The sequence below is a fragment of the Mercenaria mercenaria genome, chromosome 9, assembly GCF_021730395.1.
Source record: "Mercenaria mercenaria strain notata chromosome 9, MADL_Memer_1, whole genome shotgun sequence".
In the NCBI taxonomy this organism is placed as follows: domain Eukaryota; kingdom Metazoa; phylum Mollusca; class Bivalvia; order Venerida; family Veneridae; genus Mercenaria; species Mercenaria mercenaria.
Window position 1 is genome coordinate 5,793,812 of NC_069369.1, and position 19,054 is coordinate 5,812,865.

Sequence of the window (19,054 nt, forward strand, 5' to 3'; positions counted from 1 at the left end):
AATAATAACAGCACAGCTTTTGCAAGATTGCATGTATTCTTCAAAAGGAGACTGCAGTCACCCGACATCAAATTTTAGATTCCTCCAAACTTGACCGATATCTTAGACTATATTTCGATGGAATAGAGCACCATTATCATTACTTATAGATGTTTCAGAATGATGAAAACATAACTTAAACTGTCCCAAGATACCAGGCGGGATGAAAACAACTTTAAAAACTTTTTTATATGCGTTTCGTGCAGTGGTAATGATATACATGTCTTTAGTTCTGGAGAATGTACCTTTATTTAAGTCCCTGTTCACTGGCACTGATATATGTAAATAAACATTGTATTGAAGTTAAGTGTATACATCCGCACACTTCACTTCTCACTGCAGGTAAGGCGTATGAAAGTTATTTTTAACCACAGTAGCACCAGTGTTAAAGTGAAGCTACACCGGAATAATTTAGGTTTTGATATTCTTAAGGTTGAAAAGTAGGAATACTGCTGAACTGCAAGCAAGGTAATTACATTTTTTTGTCATACATTAATGTCATGTGCACATCACACAAAAACAATTATATAGGAAAAAAATTATTGTGCGAGAAATGAAATATATAATAAGGTACTGTATAGAACGCGTTATTGTAAATAACAGATTCATGGTTTTGTTTTTTCCTTCCCTCTTCATTTGTAAAAGGAACCAGTCTGTATGCAGAATTTTGAATAAATGACTGACTGTCCAACTTTGCTACAACGTTAACGAAATTAATTATTTTGTTTGAAGATTTTAACGCATTTTTTCAACAATCTTTTGATGGGTTACATAATAGTACATATGCTTGTTCTCTTAACATCCTCTTCAAATGTGTGGAGCGCGAATTCTCTTGTCTAATCGCTATACACTTGTAGAAGCTGATGAAACATTTTCTTTATTAAAATCTGGCCATCATATAACTTGGTATCTAAGTGTTATATAGTGAGGACGTAACACATTAGCTTATGATACATACACTCAGTTCCAAAAGAAAGTGTGCACTTAGTTTTCTGTTATTTTTTCTCGGTTATTTTCATGAAAACTTATAATGTTTGGTACCAAAATTTAAATCAGTTCGTAAACAAATTGGTGTGCATTTTAGATTTTGAGTTATACCTGAGAGTTAGTGTATGAAAAAATGAAACAAAAACGTCGGGGAATTTTTTGAAATATTTAAACTTAAAAAGTGCACACTTTCTTTTGGAACTGAGTATATGATTTCCCCATTTATCTACCTGTATATGGTTTAGGGTAACTAGTGTAACAAAGTTTAGTTAAAATCTAAAAAAGAGTCTCTCTCTCTCTCTCTTTCCAAATCGTGGCTAAATGTTCAAACCAATACATTTGCAATTCCAGAATAGATGTCGTTTACAATAGGCTTCCGTAGGACGTTTAGCATGTTTATTTAATTAGATGATATTGAAGTCTTCTAAGGTATTTCAAAATGCTTGTATCATTAAAACTAACTATTGGTGTCAAGTAAAAGTGCATCACACGATGCAAAAAGTAGGAATCCAGTAACTATGAAAACAACGTAATGAATAAGAAACTAAAGGAGTATTTTCGAATACAATAAAAGTTAACATCAAGTTATTAAAAAAGATGCCAATTACTATGCTATTGTTTTGTTTGCAGTGTTAGGCACGATGATGCAGCTGAACACTATACGGTTTGCAGTTTTATGTTACCTTACGATTTTGGCGGGTGCATCAACTTACACAGAGGAAGATCTAGTAGATATGCTGAAAGATGGTTTCAGAAATGTTGATAGAGAGACAATTGATGGTGAAGTTACGGTAGAATATGGAAGTATACCGACGTGGCTATCAGGTAAATGTTGATAGAGAGATAATTGATGGAGAAGTACGGTAGAATATGGAAGTATACCGACGTGGCTATCAGGTAAATGTTGACAGAGAGATAATTGATGGAGAAGTTACGGTAGAATATGGAAGTATACCGACGTGGCTATCAGGTAAATGTTGACAGAGAGATAATATGTGAGTCGGCAGAAGAAGTATACCGAGTGGCATAGTAAGTGACAGAATATGGTGGATACGGGGAAGAGTATACCGACGTGGCTATCAGGTAAATGTTGACAGAGAGATAATTGTGGTGAAGTTACGGGGAATATGGAAGTATACCGACGTGGCTATCAGGTAAATGTTGACAGAGAGATAATTGGTGGGGAAGTTACGGTGGAATATGGAAGTATACCGACGTGGCTATCAGGTAAATGTTGACAGAGAGATAATGATGGAGAAGTTACGGTAGAATATGGAAGTATACCGACGTGGCTATCAGGTAAATGTTGACAGAGAGATAATTGGTGGTGAAGTTACGGTAGAATATGGAAGTATACCGACGTGGCTATCAGGTAAATGTTGACAGAGAGATAATTGATGGAGAAGTTACGGTAGAATATGGAAGTATACCGACGTGGCTATCAGGTAAATGATTTAAAATCGAAAAGCAGTAGATTTATATAAGGATTACAGGAATATTAGTTCACTAACTTTTAAAATATATAAATGACTATAAGAATAGTCTCAGCTCGATTGTGCTGAACACTTGGAAAATGTATCATTCTCAAGTCAGCTTTATAGGAAAACAGAACTGTTGCTCGGGATAAGAAGTATTTAATCGACGCTATTATGGTTTAAAGGGATTTTGATTTAAAGGGACTAAATATGGAAATGGCGCGAAAAAGATGCAGTTCACATACTGGCGAATTCAGATAGTTTTTAGCGATTTTGTTCCTTAACTTCACTTTTTTATTTCTAACAACATCAAAGTCCCTTGGCTACATGAAATAGTTCCACTCATGAACAATAGTCCAGCCAGTGGTTACATCACTGACTGCATACAGGGCAAGCTGACCGTTTAAATTATGTAGTGTTTATCATTGATAAAGTAGTCCAGCCGACGAATACATCACTGGCTGCAATTTAAATTAAGTAAGTTCCAGTGATAGAACTAAGGTAATGATTTTGGATAACCTTTCGGTTGAGCAGATCCGTACAAATAGATGAAACAAGCATGATAATCCTGTATTGTTTTTACATACTTCTATATAAAATATAGATATTAATAATGAAGTCAGCAAATTTGTTTACCATTGATAAATAAATGCATACTGACTAGGTTTCGTAAATGATTAGAAAGTATTTGGGCTTGCTGATGTTTCATGGTAATATTTTAATATTTTGGCTTTCGATTGTTACTTACTAGTATTGTAATTTGATAGCGCAGTACGTAAGACACAATACAATAATACAATAAGTACATATATATAGTGCAATTTTTATACATTTGCAGAGGTGTGGATAATTAGTTATTTGACTTAATAAAATTGTATTTTGTACAGCTGGATAAATACACTCGCCCGCTTCGAGTGCGGGAGGTCGTGGGTTCGATACCCGGTCGCGTCATACCAAAGACGTGAAAACTGGTACCAGTAGCTTCTTTGCTCGGCGCTCAGCATTAAAAGGGTAAACTGGCCACTTCTCTCATACCCTCGTGGTGATGGATTCCATCAGGAATGAGGTGTCGAGGGTGATTAATATAAGTTGTAGAACTTTCTTCACAATCGACCTAAAATAAATTATGTATAAACTAAATTATAGTTAAACCAGAAAAAAAAACTGTCCAAACCCACTCTAACATAGTCTTCTTTCTTCAATGCTGTATTCAAATGTGAGCCAGTCGACTCACCTTCGTAAGTCGGTATGTACCACTTGGCTCCGCCCTTGGTGATACCACTTGATGTCGTCTATACTTGTAGCAGAGTGTTATTTGGAAGTTTGGAAATTAAATATAAAAACTTGTACGGTGTTGCGCTTTACATTACATATATAATAAATAAAGCCAGCGTTTTAGTATAAATCATTTTTTTTATATTCGTCAATATATTTGGAAGGGACAGCTAAAATCCACTATTTTCGGACTTTTTAGTATATTGTTTTACTCAAAAGATTTTTGTTTCCGAGAAAGAAATTTTGTCAAGTATGTCTGTGAAAGTTACAGCTTGCTATGTTTTCAGTCCACTAATTCATTCAGTTAAATTTCCTTTTTCTTACCGTATTTCCGCGCATGCGCTGTGTATGGCGAATGCGTTCATTCATGTTGAGTCTAGGTTTCTTCTGTGGTACAAATGCTTAACCATGCCTCCATTTATGTGAAATAATAAGTATATATTCCTACATTCTGTACAGGAAACTTTATGCGTCATGCTTGTGGTGTATTCGGTGAAACTGACAATATGAATGACACGTTACCAAATTACATTGAACATCTGTTTGATTGTATGGAAATTGGCAGCAAGTTCCGTGTGGAAAATGGCAAGATCACATTTACACAGAGGTAATAATGGTTCTGTAACTTTTCAAAACGCAGTTTGAGATTGATATTTGAGAGTGTTATTCAATAACTGATATGTTTGAAGAGCGAAGCGAGCCGAAAAGGTTTTTATCAAATATGTATGATCCACTCCACCCTTTCAAACCACCACTGGGTGTTACACATTTTTTCCTAAAATATCGTCACAGGTCAGTTTTCAGCTTTCCGCCACGACTCTTATCTTTTCAGTTACATTTATAAAATTTAAAAATGTATTTTTATGGTCATTTTAAATTATAATGAAGTAAATGTTTGCACAACGGTATGTGTATTTTGTTTTTATTTTCAGATGGTACGATACTACTCTTAATGATATATATAATATTTATGGTCGGGAAATGAACGAATCGAGCTTCTTCATACAGTCTACATTCTCGAAAGTAGTATGTTGTTTCATGTGTTTATTTTATTGTTGTAGTGTTGTCAGCTAATCAAAACCTAGACCAACACCATTGTAACTTTTTTACATTAGATAAACAAAAGAATGTGGAACTTACCGGACATTTGCTTTTTGGGTCTAGATGCATGGAGCTTTGAATATATCATGATAATTTTCTTTTAAGTTGCTTGCCCGAGTCATGTAAGAACTGGTTATTTCGCATTGTCATTGTTTGATGAATTCAATATTTGCAAACTTTCTTTTGGAACAAAAGAGAAACTGGAACAGAGAAAGGTTTTATTCAGTCGGCAAAGAGAATGCTTAAGCTTACTCGGCCACTATTTATTTTCTGTTTGAGCGCAAATTTTATTTTGTCGTTTTTTGTTGTCTTTGAAAACATAAAAAAACCATCAGATATCAACATAACGACACGGTTAGATGAATGTTAACGATGTGCTAGCAGCAAGTGCACGCGTTTCGTCGTTATTGCTAAAGTCTTTGCTGCTACTTTAATTGATTTAGATCTAAATATGTACATTGAAATTAACATATTCGAATAACATGTTAATTAATGTACACTGTAAAATATTAAGGCTAATGTTACAACGTGCTAGAAGTGAATGTTCGTATTGTGATCTCTTGTGTTCGCCCTCCGTCGTCGTCTATAATTTGACTGTAAACACTTTGGAAGTTTGCCCAGTCTCAATGAAATTAAGCGTTTTCTGAGGATTAAAATTACGTCACTAGTTCAAGTAATAGAAAATAACATTTTACGACACTAGACCATATATTTTCAGATAAACAATCCGAGGCATAAAAGGATATTTTACTTGTCATGTTTTCGGCACCACCGTTGACATCGGTGTTGCATTCAGGTTATAGTTTGAGGACAAGCTTCTTAATTTCACCATATCTATTTAACTGCTACCATTTTTATCGTCAGAGTTCACATACGGCTTGGGTTTGGTAGGGAACAGACATCTGGTAGTTAAGATGTCCTAAAGGTCAAGGTTACTGGGGTCAAATGTTATAATAGTGCCGGTTTAGGTTTTATTGCAAGCTTCCAATTTCAATGTATCTTCTTAACTACTGGCCCATTAATCATCTCAGATTGGTCTTAGTAAGTGGCAGACATCTGATAGTGAAGGGTCAGATACCCATAGGTCAAGGTTACTGGGGTCAAATATTTTGATATATGCCTGTTGAAGTTTATGACAAGCTTTTCGGTTTCACTATATATTCTTCTGTCCACTATTATAATTATAACGATTGATCTTAATAAGTGGCAAACATCTTTTGGTTTAGGGTCAGATGCCTCAAAGGTCAAGGTCACAGGGGTCAAGTATTTTGATAGTACTGTTAGAGTTAATGGCAAGCTTCATTTCACTATATTTTCCTATCTACTTTAATGGCCTTTAATCATGAAACTCCACGTAAGTATTGATCTCAGAAAGAGGCAGACATATATTGGTTTTGGACAGGTGTCTCAAAGGTCAAGTTCACTGGAGTTATATTTTGTGATGTTGTTGGCTTAGATTTAAAAGCACGCTTCTCAATTTCTTAGATTCCCTCATACACCCACTGCTATAGCGACCCTCTCCTTTTACTATGAGTGAGGTTAGGTTCCATGTGTGTGCATGCGTGCGTGCGTGCGTGTATGTGTGTTATTTAGGAGAAATTTGTCATCGCACCATGATATAAGTAAGCATCAAACATGCATTGTGCTTTACAATTTTCGCATTGTATCCTCTTTGATAAACATACACGTTTTACAAATATTTTCCATAGTTTAAAAAATACATTCCCATTGTATAAGGGGAGTGTAAGACCAAGAAAAGGTGTATTAAAATTTGTGTTATATTTCTTTAAAAGTTCTGACGATCTTTAAAACCTTTATAAAACTTCCAAAATGAGTTTGAACAGTTCGACGAGTCTTAATTATCTATAAAAGTCTTTAAGAGTAGTGTCCTCAAAATTACATGTGAAAGTTTGTAAGAATTTAGCAATATATTTAATTTTAGAATAAAGCACAGTTTGACAAATGGGAGGCAAATTTATCTGATACATCAAAAGTTGCACAGGTACCTTCTGTAAGCTGGTGGCAGATTGGCAATGAAGCTGTAGCCATGACGGAAATTCCCATTGGTAAGAAACCTTATGATAACTGATAGTCCTAGCGCAAGTCCGTCAGTTCAGAGGCATTTAGCCCGAGTACCGGTTAACGGTAATATATTTTCATGAAACATTCAGTTTAAGACGTTTGTCTATTTCGTTAACGGCCGTTATATCTTGCTGTCGAACACAAAAACAGAATTCAGCTACAAGACAGTACTAACTATTTCTTTGTATTTTGAAGCATTTACAGTTATAGTATTATCCCCTTTTTGTTACTGTTGAGCATTCTCATTTCGTTTTTTAATGTACCGGTCAGATTTGGATCAGTTAGACAGCAGTAGTTGTAAATTATTTATATATAAATTTCTTAAGAGTTAAAGGTAGAATTGTAGACAAACTTCCGTGTCGCCATGTCAATGGCTGTTCGACCTATAATGATATTTCGACAGTTCTCCGGAGTCCTTTGAGTAAATGTCAAAATTGTAAAACACCAGTTTTTCATCGAAGCTTTGATAACATAACGGAGCGACAATACATGTTTGTAGGTGTAATCATCGACACTCATGGTGTTTCCCAGAAAGGATGGATACAGTATAAAGATAATAATATGGGAATACCGGACACACCACAGTACGGCTTCACAAACAATCCGGCTCATGAGCACACGGAATCAGACGGAACACTATGGAGTGCTTTGGTTGTCACGAACTTTGTCTCAAAAACTCGTCTTAAGATAAGGTCAGAAAGAATGATATATTTGAATGATGGCATGTCGGACTTAACTTGGAGTGTATTTCACCGTCTGAAGTATGCTATGACTTTAACCTTATAATAACCAAAACAATAGGATCATTTCTTGGACTAAGAGAATTATGAAACAAGGTTGACAACAAAGCACTCTTTAAGTATAGATAAAATCTCAAGGTCACTGCGACATTGACCTTTGTCCTTAAATCCAAAATGATAAGGGTCATCTACCGAATGTACACGATAAAGTTAATATGTTTGGTGGTCGTAGGCCCAAGCACTATCTGTATTTAATAAAACAAATCTACTGTTTAAAGGCAATCATCCGACGAATTTGACAACCCTAGGTCAACCTCAGCAGTCGTAAACTTTTAGTCACTGCCGATGTCACTTTAACCTTTACCTCTGACCTACTAAACTCAAAATAAAAGGATCATCAAGTTACCACACACAAGTATCCTACGCAGTTTCACTACCGTTGGCTAAGCTGTCTCCAGTTTTTGACCGAAAATTTTGTCTGTGACTTATCTATCCCGAAATCATAGGGATCATCGGCTTACCATAGGCAATCATCCTATCAGATATGATTCCTGCAGGTTGAAGTATTCTAAAGTCATTGATCAGAAACCGAACTATCTACTAACCGACGGATGGACTGACGGACCGATAGACACACCGCTCTTTAATAGGCAATGAATATAATTTTATCTTATCGTTTCGCACAAGACAGTATTAAAGACTTCAGCATCATTTCAGCTGTAAGTATTTGAATATTTTAATTTAAATTTCATTAAAGAGTAAGGTTATCACTAATTTCACGGAAATACTTTGTATGTTTTAAGTAATAAAACCCCTAGAAATTCCCATTTAATTCTTGAAGTAATAAGAAAATGTCATCAGTAGCGAATGAATCGTCTGGTCTCTTCTCTTAATCAATATTAAATGTTGCGGATATAATAGGGTTATTATAACAGTAGCTAGATCTGGAATACAGTATTCGGCTCGAGTGGATTTTGCTAGATCGGATCTCACGAGGCGCGCAAGCGCCGAGTGTGATCCGACCTTGCAAAATCCACGAGAGCCGAATACAAAGTCCCAGATCCAGCTACTGTTATAATGACCCTTTTATTATATACCTTTACCATTTTGATTCTTGTTTTGTTCTTGAACGAAATCTTCAATGTTTATCGATATTAATTGGAACTTAGTGAAGTTTTTATGTGCGCTATTTATAGAAATGTGTCGTGTCATGCATCTAATGAATAGTCCGGTAGCATACAATAGGGAAGGTACCAATACGAATCAAGTACTCAGATTTGTTGATGTTCATATTATTGTAAAACAAGCTGATTTTTTACAGAATTTATTTAGGTATATAATAAAATGAAATATATGCTGGAGGGAGAGGGGTGATGGGGGTCGTTCCCGGGTAGTGGCCCACAATGTATGCTAAAACACGGAAATCGAAGCTGTATTGGGCCAGGGAAGAGTCAGGAATTTACGTCGTACATTAATGTGGTTACTGAACAAACTTTATGTAATATATCTGATATAGGTAACTTCTGGGAACGTACGATTGAAAAGGTAATACTGTATTACTCAAGTAAAAACTTATTACAATCTGATTTTCGAAATGCATTTACTGACATGATCTATCTTTGAGGAACAACGTTATTCTCAATATAAAGCCTAAGCACAGCTTAAAATGTTACACATCAGAGAGCGAAATGTGTATAGATGGGTGCCTCTGACAGTAAAACACCAGGTCATAGATTAATCGTAAGCGCATTTTCATTACATTTTATATTTTTCAGACGACTAGTGTATAAAGTGGGTGCCGACAAATTTCGACATGTAGTTGGAACTTACAACTATGAGGACGCAGATCTCAGTAGATGCAAGGGACACAACCCATACCCCGACTTCAGTTCCAGATTCGGATACATGCACTCGTTCAGCATGACTGAAAACTATATAATCCTACCGGAAACAGCATACATGCACGATCCCTGTTTCTATAGTAAGAACTATTTGACATTATTCTCATGTCTAGATCATTTATTCTCATAGTAACTTACCTCAACTTGTATTTTAACTTTCGTGACAGTAACTGACAACTTACATAAACAGCTCGTGATTGTAGAATTGCTTGAAGTTAATTGTAGGTCAAATTGACGGTCCCATGAATCATATATGAAATAGTCACATTTGTTTATATTCTTCGGATCTTCCTTCAATGCTTGTATCATTTTTTGAAGAAAGACAGCTCTTGTAGTTTTTCAATATTATTGAAGTTCGCAACTAGCGAGAATAAGTTATATAAGATCTGCTACACCTCAGAATGGTAGCAAAACATTTTGGTAGTCTCTTCCAAAATTCGGCCGAGTCAGTTTGGTAGCGACAAAATGCGTTGCAAGGGTACATAAGATGTGTTAAGGATCATGGAATGGAACGTATTTTGGTAGATTTTTCTACATCAGGGGCTGTGCTTAATTTTACATTACGCACAAAAGAGAGATATAAGGAGGGAATGTCTCCTATAAAAATGGTGGGGTTCGGAGGATCGGAGTATCGTATAAAAACAACCAAAATGTAGATACCTGAGCGTGTGAAAGGGGCATCAAACGACGCTTCCTATCCAATAACATTATTGATTTGTTGTTTTAATGTGCTAGTGTTGTCGGAGGGATAGTTCATTGAGATTTTTAAAGCACGAAAATGTTGAATTCTGTAAAACTAAGTATAAATGTGAGGATAGCCCTTGGGTCCTCCACCTAGATATTTTTTAAAACATCCCACATCAACATAAATGGTGAATTCTGTGCATGTTTTAGGGATCTTATATACTTTTAAAGGTATTATAGAAATCGTCTTATGTGACCTTTTCTCGTGAATCTCCTGAATTTTAATCTCAAACAGTCTATACTTACTTATGGACGTTTGTGAAACCTGTCCAAGGGCCATGCATCAAATCATTGATGTGAACAGTTGTGCCACGTTCCTTCAATATCTCTTTTATGTATGTCAAAGTTAAGAGTTGCATTGACCTCTCTCAAGTGTGTTCCAATGGTCCTGCTTCACTGAATCTAGGTCCATTATATTTTCAAGGTCAAAAGGTCAAGGTCGGATGAGCGACTAGGTTCCATCATGACTCTCTTTGAAATAATATTGTCCATTCATAACAAAATATTCTTTTTGTAAATCATGAGATTATTATTAATACCATTTTGCGCTGGATGTGTACATATCCAACGCATTTTGGTACTACATTTGTATAAACTACTAAATTGAGTTGAGTGTAACGCATTTTGGTAGTGACTACCATAACTCGGGTCAAAGAATATTGGATATCAAACTTATGACAGGTTGTCTGTCGTTTATATATTTCAGGACATTATGAAAAATACGCGCCATTTTTTCAACAAGGTTTTCGTTATGAACCTAGTGGATTCACGAAACTGTTGGTGATGCGGAAGTCTGATGGAGTATTTATTGCTAACATCACCATGCCGCCGTTCTTTGTAACTCATCAGGTATGAAAGTAATTAAACATATTATTTTCTTTAACCTTATAGCTTCTCTTTGAAATCAACCAAAAAAAACTGTTATCATGTTATTGTTTTAGCTTCCTCCATTGTCAAAAAAAAAAATTAATGATTTTTGCAATATAGTCTATTGCTAAGGAATGTCAACAGACAAATGATGAGAACAAATTCATTTGCACCCAGAACCCTTTACTTATTTGAACAAAATCTTGTTATCTATTTGCGCCTTCGCGAAAATTGCACGGGCGCAAATTTTACACCCATTATATTGTTCATCATTCAGGTAGGATCTTACGAAGACGGAGACCTGATACACATGGATATGCTTACATACAAAGATGCTGATATCTACACGGTGTCCACATATATAAAAAACCTTAATGTAAGTAAAGTCGTTATTTCTTCATGCATAATTTAAAGGATACATACATGTTGCTCCTTAAAGACCCACCACGACCTAGTTACGTACTTTTTCCTCCCACTTGAACTTCGTGCAAATCATTCTGATAATACAGCTTTATACAAAGACAGTTGGACAATTTAGAGTCTAGCTGCCGCAAAAAGATTTCTATATAACAGTACAAATAATTTTATTGCATTTTGTTGAATTTTCTTTCGTATCGATATACAGTGGCAGCATTTCTATGACTGCATGGCCTAACAAATTATCTTTCAGGTCATATCGCAGGCGTTGGTGCTTGTGCAATTACAGTTGTAACAATGCACACCGATCGCTTAAGGTAATGAACAAAATACTTGAGTTATCCAAGGTCATCCAAAAATATATAGAATCAAAGCACGGAAAGTACTGGAGGATCGATTGTCTTTGAACAACACAGATTGTACAAGATTTTGACGATTAGCATTTATCATTTATCAATTAACATTAGCTATTTGACATTGACGGATTCGGTTACCTAGCCACTGCCTTCTCCGCATGTAAAAATACGACTGTTTAATACATACTCCTCGTCAATTATTTCTCGAAACATATTTATTAGCCTCTAATCTGTTATCCGTAAGCTTTACTCTGTGTACATATGAATTAAAATATTGCAAGTAACTTAAGACAGAGCCCTTTGCAATATTTTGCGTGACCGATAAAACCATAACCCGCCATCAGTGCATTCATGAATACTTTTGACCGTTTAACTGAACTTGATGCTTTTAAGCAAATTATTGTTTGATTTACTAGTACGTAATATATTTTTCAAAAAATAAAACAACATTTCTATACAAATTTCCAAAATGAAGGTCTGTAAAGCCAGCGGAAGATGTAGTCCCTGAAATAATTTCTGTTCCGTTTAGAAAACGTTTCAGCACTTTATAAAAGTGTTATCTAATCCAGTCCATATCTAACCATCCTTGGACCAATATCTCTTTTTTATAGGATAGATATCGTAATATGATGTCAGACCATTATAGTTTTGCTCACTGGTTTTAAGTCGGACCGATATCATGTCTAGGTCCGATATCGATCAGGTATCAAACCGTCTATCCGTCACTGGGGATACTCCGTCTTTTACGCAGTTCACTGTTATTGACAAAAAACTCATCAACGTTGAAATCGGCATGCCAAACAGGTTACATTTATACCATTATTTTATTTAAGTTGCATTTCTTACGACATCTGGCCAATACTTGACCTTTGTTGTTTTTGATGTGTTTAACATATATGAATGGTTAGGTACTGACTGAGGGGATTTTTAATCATATCTTACACACATAACACTATGCCTAATCGTTAGGGAAAAATGGTGTGGGTCATATTTTTATATCGGGCAGACATAGCGCCAACCCGCCAATATTCCGACTGCTGTCAATCCAATATAGGCATGCAAACTGAGTGACACATCTATGAATTAGGCGCGGAGAATAATCAATAGTAAAGTGTAACAATACTAACATGCTGCTCAAAGTGAACCTTTGATTTAAAAGTAACGTGTAATGTTCCTAACGCCGTCATTTTATTACTGTATCAACATTTTGATGGAATACATATACATTTGTATGTAAACGCTAACTGACGGAATGAATAATTAAGAAAAACCAAAAGAAAACATCTATAAAATCGAACAAATATTTCTCATTCACAATATTTACAACTCACAACTTTCCCGTGTCTCGCTATGCTATGCTAATATAATCGTAAATGTATTAGCCCAAATCCAAAATAGTCGTAAATATATTAGCCAATAAATCTATTTATATCTTCGGCGTTTGTCCGGTGACCTAGTTTTCGCGCATTAATATATTACTGCAGTCAGAACAAAAAACAACAGAAATGTATATTATACTGACTGAAAAATACGTAAAAATTGACGTTCGACAGCTGAAAATACCGTCGTGGCAAAATAATTATAATTTCATGGTTAAATAAATGTATGGCACGGAACTATTTGTTTGTACCTACGGCACTACTTTTGTTCGGTCTGCAGTAAGGAAATTTCTACATTGTTAACTTTGGATCGATTGTGAGACAATCGATCCAATAAGGGAAACGACAAGAGACAACATAAAATATTCGTGTTCTAGGATCATCTATGTCCTCATTGGTTTATTTAAGATAATTCTGCACGTTCGGATCGAAAAATTGTCTACAATGTAGAATTTGATTTAACCCTGATTTTTTCAAAACTTCATAATATACTTAGAAAATTTAACGGCAAATAAAAAGGATAGTGTTGTGTGCCAAGTTGATTTTTTGCTAGGCTGATTTGAAAAGTTTGGACCTCACGCAATTTTTCATAATGGGAGTCTACAACTTTCACAACATTTTCGGGAATAGTATTTTTTCTACAATGTAGTATTTAATGAAACTTCTCACAGTCGTAAATAAACATATGGTCTATAATGTAGTAAAATAAAATGTATAAGTCCTTGTGCTTATTTTCATATTTAAAGTAAACCGCATATTTCAAGGTAATTGTAAGACATTATTTTGAATTATTTAAGGTGACAGATGTTTTGATATCATATTTTAACTTTAGAAAGATAGTAGCAGTGCCATTGTTATAAATTTACTCACGGGTTGCCATTAATTCATAAAATGATTTTCATTTCCATAATCCGAATTCAGGCTTTATTCTACGTTTTCAGGATAAATGAGGTTACGCCATCACTTCCTATTTTACAAACGTGCAGAATTACCTTAAACTTGACAGATTTTGAAATATAAAGTCTGATATTTTAACACGGACTATTTTCCCTGTAGACACCATACACTACCAATGTCTCAAGAGTAACAATCAATATGACAGACTTCACAGCGAGCATGCGCAGTCTGAGAAATCCAGCACGTGACCCCGCTGCTTTCGAGATGTCAAACATAAACTATGCTTATAATGGAAAGAAATACAAGTACGGATACATGGCAAGAAATTTTGATCGGAAAGAAAGAAATGCAATAACAAAGGTATTAATAATGTTCATGAATGATCTGTCGTACATTTTCTAACGGCAGATATGACCATTTTCTACCTTTAAAATAAAAAGATGATGAAAGATTTTGCTTTATCAGTACAAACAAAACATTATTTGTTGCTTTGAAAAGTAGGCAGCTATTTTACGAAATATTTAACTAAAGGAATAAGATGTATTTTACCACAAATCAGTTTAACTAAACACAAGTCATATGATAATAACACTGTCAAAACATAAAATCCAAAATCGCCTAAAATTCATTAACTGAATCATTTATTAATATTTTCAAAAGAATTATTTATATGAGCCGCGCCATTAGAAAACCAACATAGTGGCTTTGCGACCAGCAGTCTGGTCAGGATCCATGCTGTTCGCTTTCAAAGTCTATTGCAATTGGAGAAACCATCAGCGAACAGCATGGATCCTGACCAGACTGCGCGAATGCACAGGCTGTTCTGGATCCATGCTGGTCGCAAAGCCACTATGTTGGTTTTCTCATGGCGAGGCTAATATAACGATATTGGATATAATGAAAAAGGTTAGGAATTAAACATTTTGGCATATACTAGTACACATGAAAGAATTGGTGAACCAATTCACTTTCTCAAAAGCATTAACATAGCAGCAAAACTGTTCCTTGTTTAGAAAAAAATTCAGCGCACAAAATGGCAGATTTATACCGTAGATTTGTTTGCAGTTGTTGTTTTTGTTGGGAAGAGAGTATATATTCTTCACTTCATTTACCGAATTTACATGACAACTTTATTTATCACCCGTTTTTATGTTGAAGACGTTCTACATCGTCATGAATTGAACATAAAATTTACAAGACATTTTTGCACAGTAAATAAATCTTGTCATATTAAACAGCTCAGCGTGGATACAGGGGAGGAAATCCAGTACACATTTCCCGAGGGAATGTTTGTTCAGGAACCACAGTTCGTCCCCAGTCCAAACTCCACTGCTGAAGATGATGGGGTAGTTATAGCACAAGGCTTAGATGGCCGTAAACACAAAGGTATGGTATAACCAGAGACTGTGGCAGCGTAGATGGGCGTAAACACAAAGGTATGGTATAACCAGAGACTGTGGCAGCGTAGATGGGCGTAAACACAAAGGTATCGTATAACCAGAGACTGTGGCAGCGTAGATGGGCGTAAACACAAAGGTATGGTATAACCAGAGACTGTGGCAGCTTTTTTCTTAAAAATGAAATACTAATATACTTAGCCTTTATACATACATTCGATTCGACAGCCTCATGCTTCTAATACAGGACTTGCTTTAGTGGACTATAGAAGTTGGAGTTTCATGTGCATGTATTCGTACCGTTTAAATTTAAAGAGTACTAACTTTTTATTAGAACTTCTTTTCTAGATTGAAACTACTGTAGAATAAGGTAGGTATAAAACTAACAGGAGGGAGTTATAAAGTGCCAGTGGCGCAGTTATTAACTGGTTAGACCAAATTGCTAGGAGTATCGTACAAGTGGAAAGGTTTCCAACAGAATCCGCCAAGACTAGATGCTGAAGAAGTAAGGTTTCGAACAGTATTCACCTTGACCGAATGTTGGAAAGATACTGCTTCTATTAGTATCGGTCTGGATTAAATGCTGAGGAAGTTCTATTTCCAGGAGTATAGGTCTAGACTGGATGCTGAAGAGGTAAGGCTTCCAGCTGTATCGGTCTAGACTGGATGCTGAAAAGGTAAGGTTTCCAGCTGTATCGGTCTAGACTGAATGCTGAAGAGGTAAGACTTCTAGCTGTATCGGTCTAGACTGGATGCTGAAGAGGTGAGGCTTCCAGCAGTATCGGTCTAGACTGGATGCTGAAGAGGTAAGGCTTCCAGCTGTATCGGTCTAGACTGAATGCTGAAGAGGTAAGGCTTCTAGCTGTATCGGTCTAAACTGGATGCTGAAGAGGTAAGGCTTCCAGCAGTATCGGTCTAGACTGGAGGCTGAAGAGCTAAGTATTCCAGCTGTATCGGTATAGACTGGATGCTGGAGAAGTAAAGTTGCCAGCTGTATCGGTCTAGACTGGATGCTGAAGAGGTAAGGCTTCCAGCTGTATCGGTCTAGAATGGATGCTGGAGAGACACTGTTATCAGCTGTACCGGTCTAGACTGAATGCTGAAGAGACACTGTTTTCAGCTTTATTGGCCTTGACTGAATGCTGGAGAGGTAAGGTTTCCAGCTGTACCAGTCTTGACTGGATGCTGGAGAGGTACCGTTTCCAGCTGTACCGATCTAGACTATATGCTGGAGTGACACTGTTTTAGCTGTATCGGTCTAGACTGGATGCTGGGGAGACACTGTTTCCAGCTGTACCGGGCTATACTGGATGCTGGAGGGACTCTGTTTTCAGCTGTATCGGTGTAGACTGGATGCTTGAGTGACATTGTTTTCAGCTGTATCGGTCTACACTGGATGCTGGAGAGGTAAGGTTTTCAGATGTACCGGTCTAGACTGGATGCTTGAGTGACATTGTTTTCAGTTGCATTGGTCTAGACTGGCTGCTGGAAAGGTACTGTTTCCAGCAGTGTCAGTCTGGAGAAGTAACTATGACATCTACTGTCGGGACAGTTGGAAATACCTTGTTTAACCCATTTCCGCTGGTGAAACAAGTTTAGTCGACAGTCATTGTTTTATCTTTTACATTTGGTAATATTATGCATAACAAACTTTGAAAACATCTTACTAAATCTATCTCATTTGTATTTGTGACTAATGCATTTTAGTTTGACGGAGTTTTAAAGATAACTTAAAGTTCGGCAAAACGTTTTCAGCATTCATGGTAATAGTTGACGCCAGGACAATGGAGTTGATAAGTCATGTGACCGCTCCAGATCTCGCCTTGTTTGGTCTACATAACAGGTATGAAACAACTAACTCAGATTTATTTATATACTGATACATAAAATAAACATTTTGCCATTTACAAGTATTAAACCAATAGATGTTCTCGAAAAATGACTATCGAAATATAGCTAGAGAATGATCTGCAACGACCATTAATATTTCAACTTCAATCTCTTGACGATTCGGGCATTTGCAAAATTTTATACAAATTTAACATCTGAGACCAGATAAAGAACACCAAGTGATGAAGCCATTGTAGGGCAATCGAAAAGTGCTAGCTAAGAATTTGATTATTTTTCTGATACAAAAGAACTTGCAGCGGTTACCTATCATTTGCACTGTTTATATATAGACATGGTTTCATACTGCATATATATAGTAATGTGATTTAATATACTAGTATAAGGATACTCAGTAAAAAAAACAAATTTGCTCTCACAGATCTTATAAAAGCAATAAAACTAGCTATTGAATCTGATAGTGAAAGGCTTTCTATTCTATTTCAGATTTTATCCTCTCGATGTTGGGAAGACGGACACAGCACCAAGCCAGTCTCTCAATGCTATCCTCGTGTTGTTCTTACTTTGCTTGCATATAATACTACACACTGGGAACTGAAACAGTTGACAAAAATAAAGTTTCAAGCCCATAACACAGAAAACAAATATGCAATGTATAATTCTCTGTGTTTTATACTGACTATTGTGGAATAATATATCAAACTGAACAATGTCAAATATTAACCAGAAACATCATGTATGTACAGGAACAGGCAAGCATGATGGATGCAGGGGAACCAGGATCAGGCAAGCATGATGGATGCAGGGGAACCAGGATCAGGCAAGCATGATGGATGCAGGGGAATATGATTATTCATACAAAAGACCTTAGATACTGATTTAAAAATCATTAAAACGATTTAACTTTACATACAGAATATAACACTGAATATACAGAGTTACACGAGAAGAACGTGGGTTTAGTTATTCTTGAAACAGTAGTATCCTAATAAATCAGGCTCGGTTCAATATGATTATCTCTTCGTACTTCTGATATCAGAAGTATTGAGTCATGTTACGGATCTATATAATTTTTCACGTTGTCAGAATAATTTGTATATCTGATATATTGATAACGTAATACATAAATTAAGTACAGATAGTGCTTGAGTCCCTTTTTCACACTATGATTGCTATAATTATTGTTGAATTGATGTTAATAATATGATTTGGGTCGTTTTTGGCCGATTTGGGTTCATTATATCGATAGCTGGATCCAAGCATCTCACATTATGTCATATATAGGTTATAACACACTAAATAGTTGTTGTTCTTTATTCTATATAAAATTGACCTATTTCCAACGGCCGCAGCACACATCTGCACCCATTTTAAATGTCTGTAACCTACATTTTCTTGAAGAGTATTGTCAATGCTAAATAAAAATCAAAAGAAAAGTGGGGGTCATGTTTGATGCAAGAAAAATATTTTCAGTCAAACACACTAACTGCAAAATCAGCTAAAATATGAGACCCCAAATTACACTGGTGGTGTATGATCTAAGTTTCCA

General features: G+C 35.8%; 1 protein-coding gene across 2 annotated transcripts; it reads left to right on the top strand.

Moving 5' to 3' along the window:
- Positions 1-358: 358 nt before the first annotated feature.
- LOC123546397 (carotenoid isomerooxygenase-like) lies at positions 359-18,642 on the top strand. Of its 2 annotated transcripts, none has more exons than XR_008372299.1 (13): positions 359-507; positions 1,657-1,851; positions 4,236-4,383; positions 4,709-4,802; positions 6,820-6,943; positions 7,459-7,651; positions 9,475-9,680; positions 11,051-11,193; positions 11,489-11,587; positions 14,420-14,620; positions 15,499-15,646; positions 17,365-17,500; positions 17,992-18,053. XR_008372299.1 is itself a non-coding variant. In XM_053550748.1 (13 exons), exons 2-13 carry the CDS (start codon positions 1,668-1,670, stop codon positions 18,101-18,103), a joined length of 1,740 nt encoding a protein of 579 aa, XP_053406723.1. In that variant the 5' UTR covers positions 360-507; positions 1,657-1,667; the 3' UTR covers positions 18,104-18,642. The 2 variants fall into 2 exon arrangements, 1 of the variants encoding a protein (XP_053406723.1); XM_053550748.1 differs by having other exon boundaries at positions 360-507; positions 17,413-17,500; positions 17,992-18,642.
- Positions 18,643-19,054: the final 412 nt, after the last annotated feature.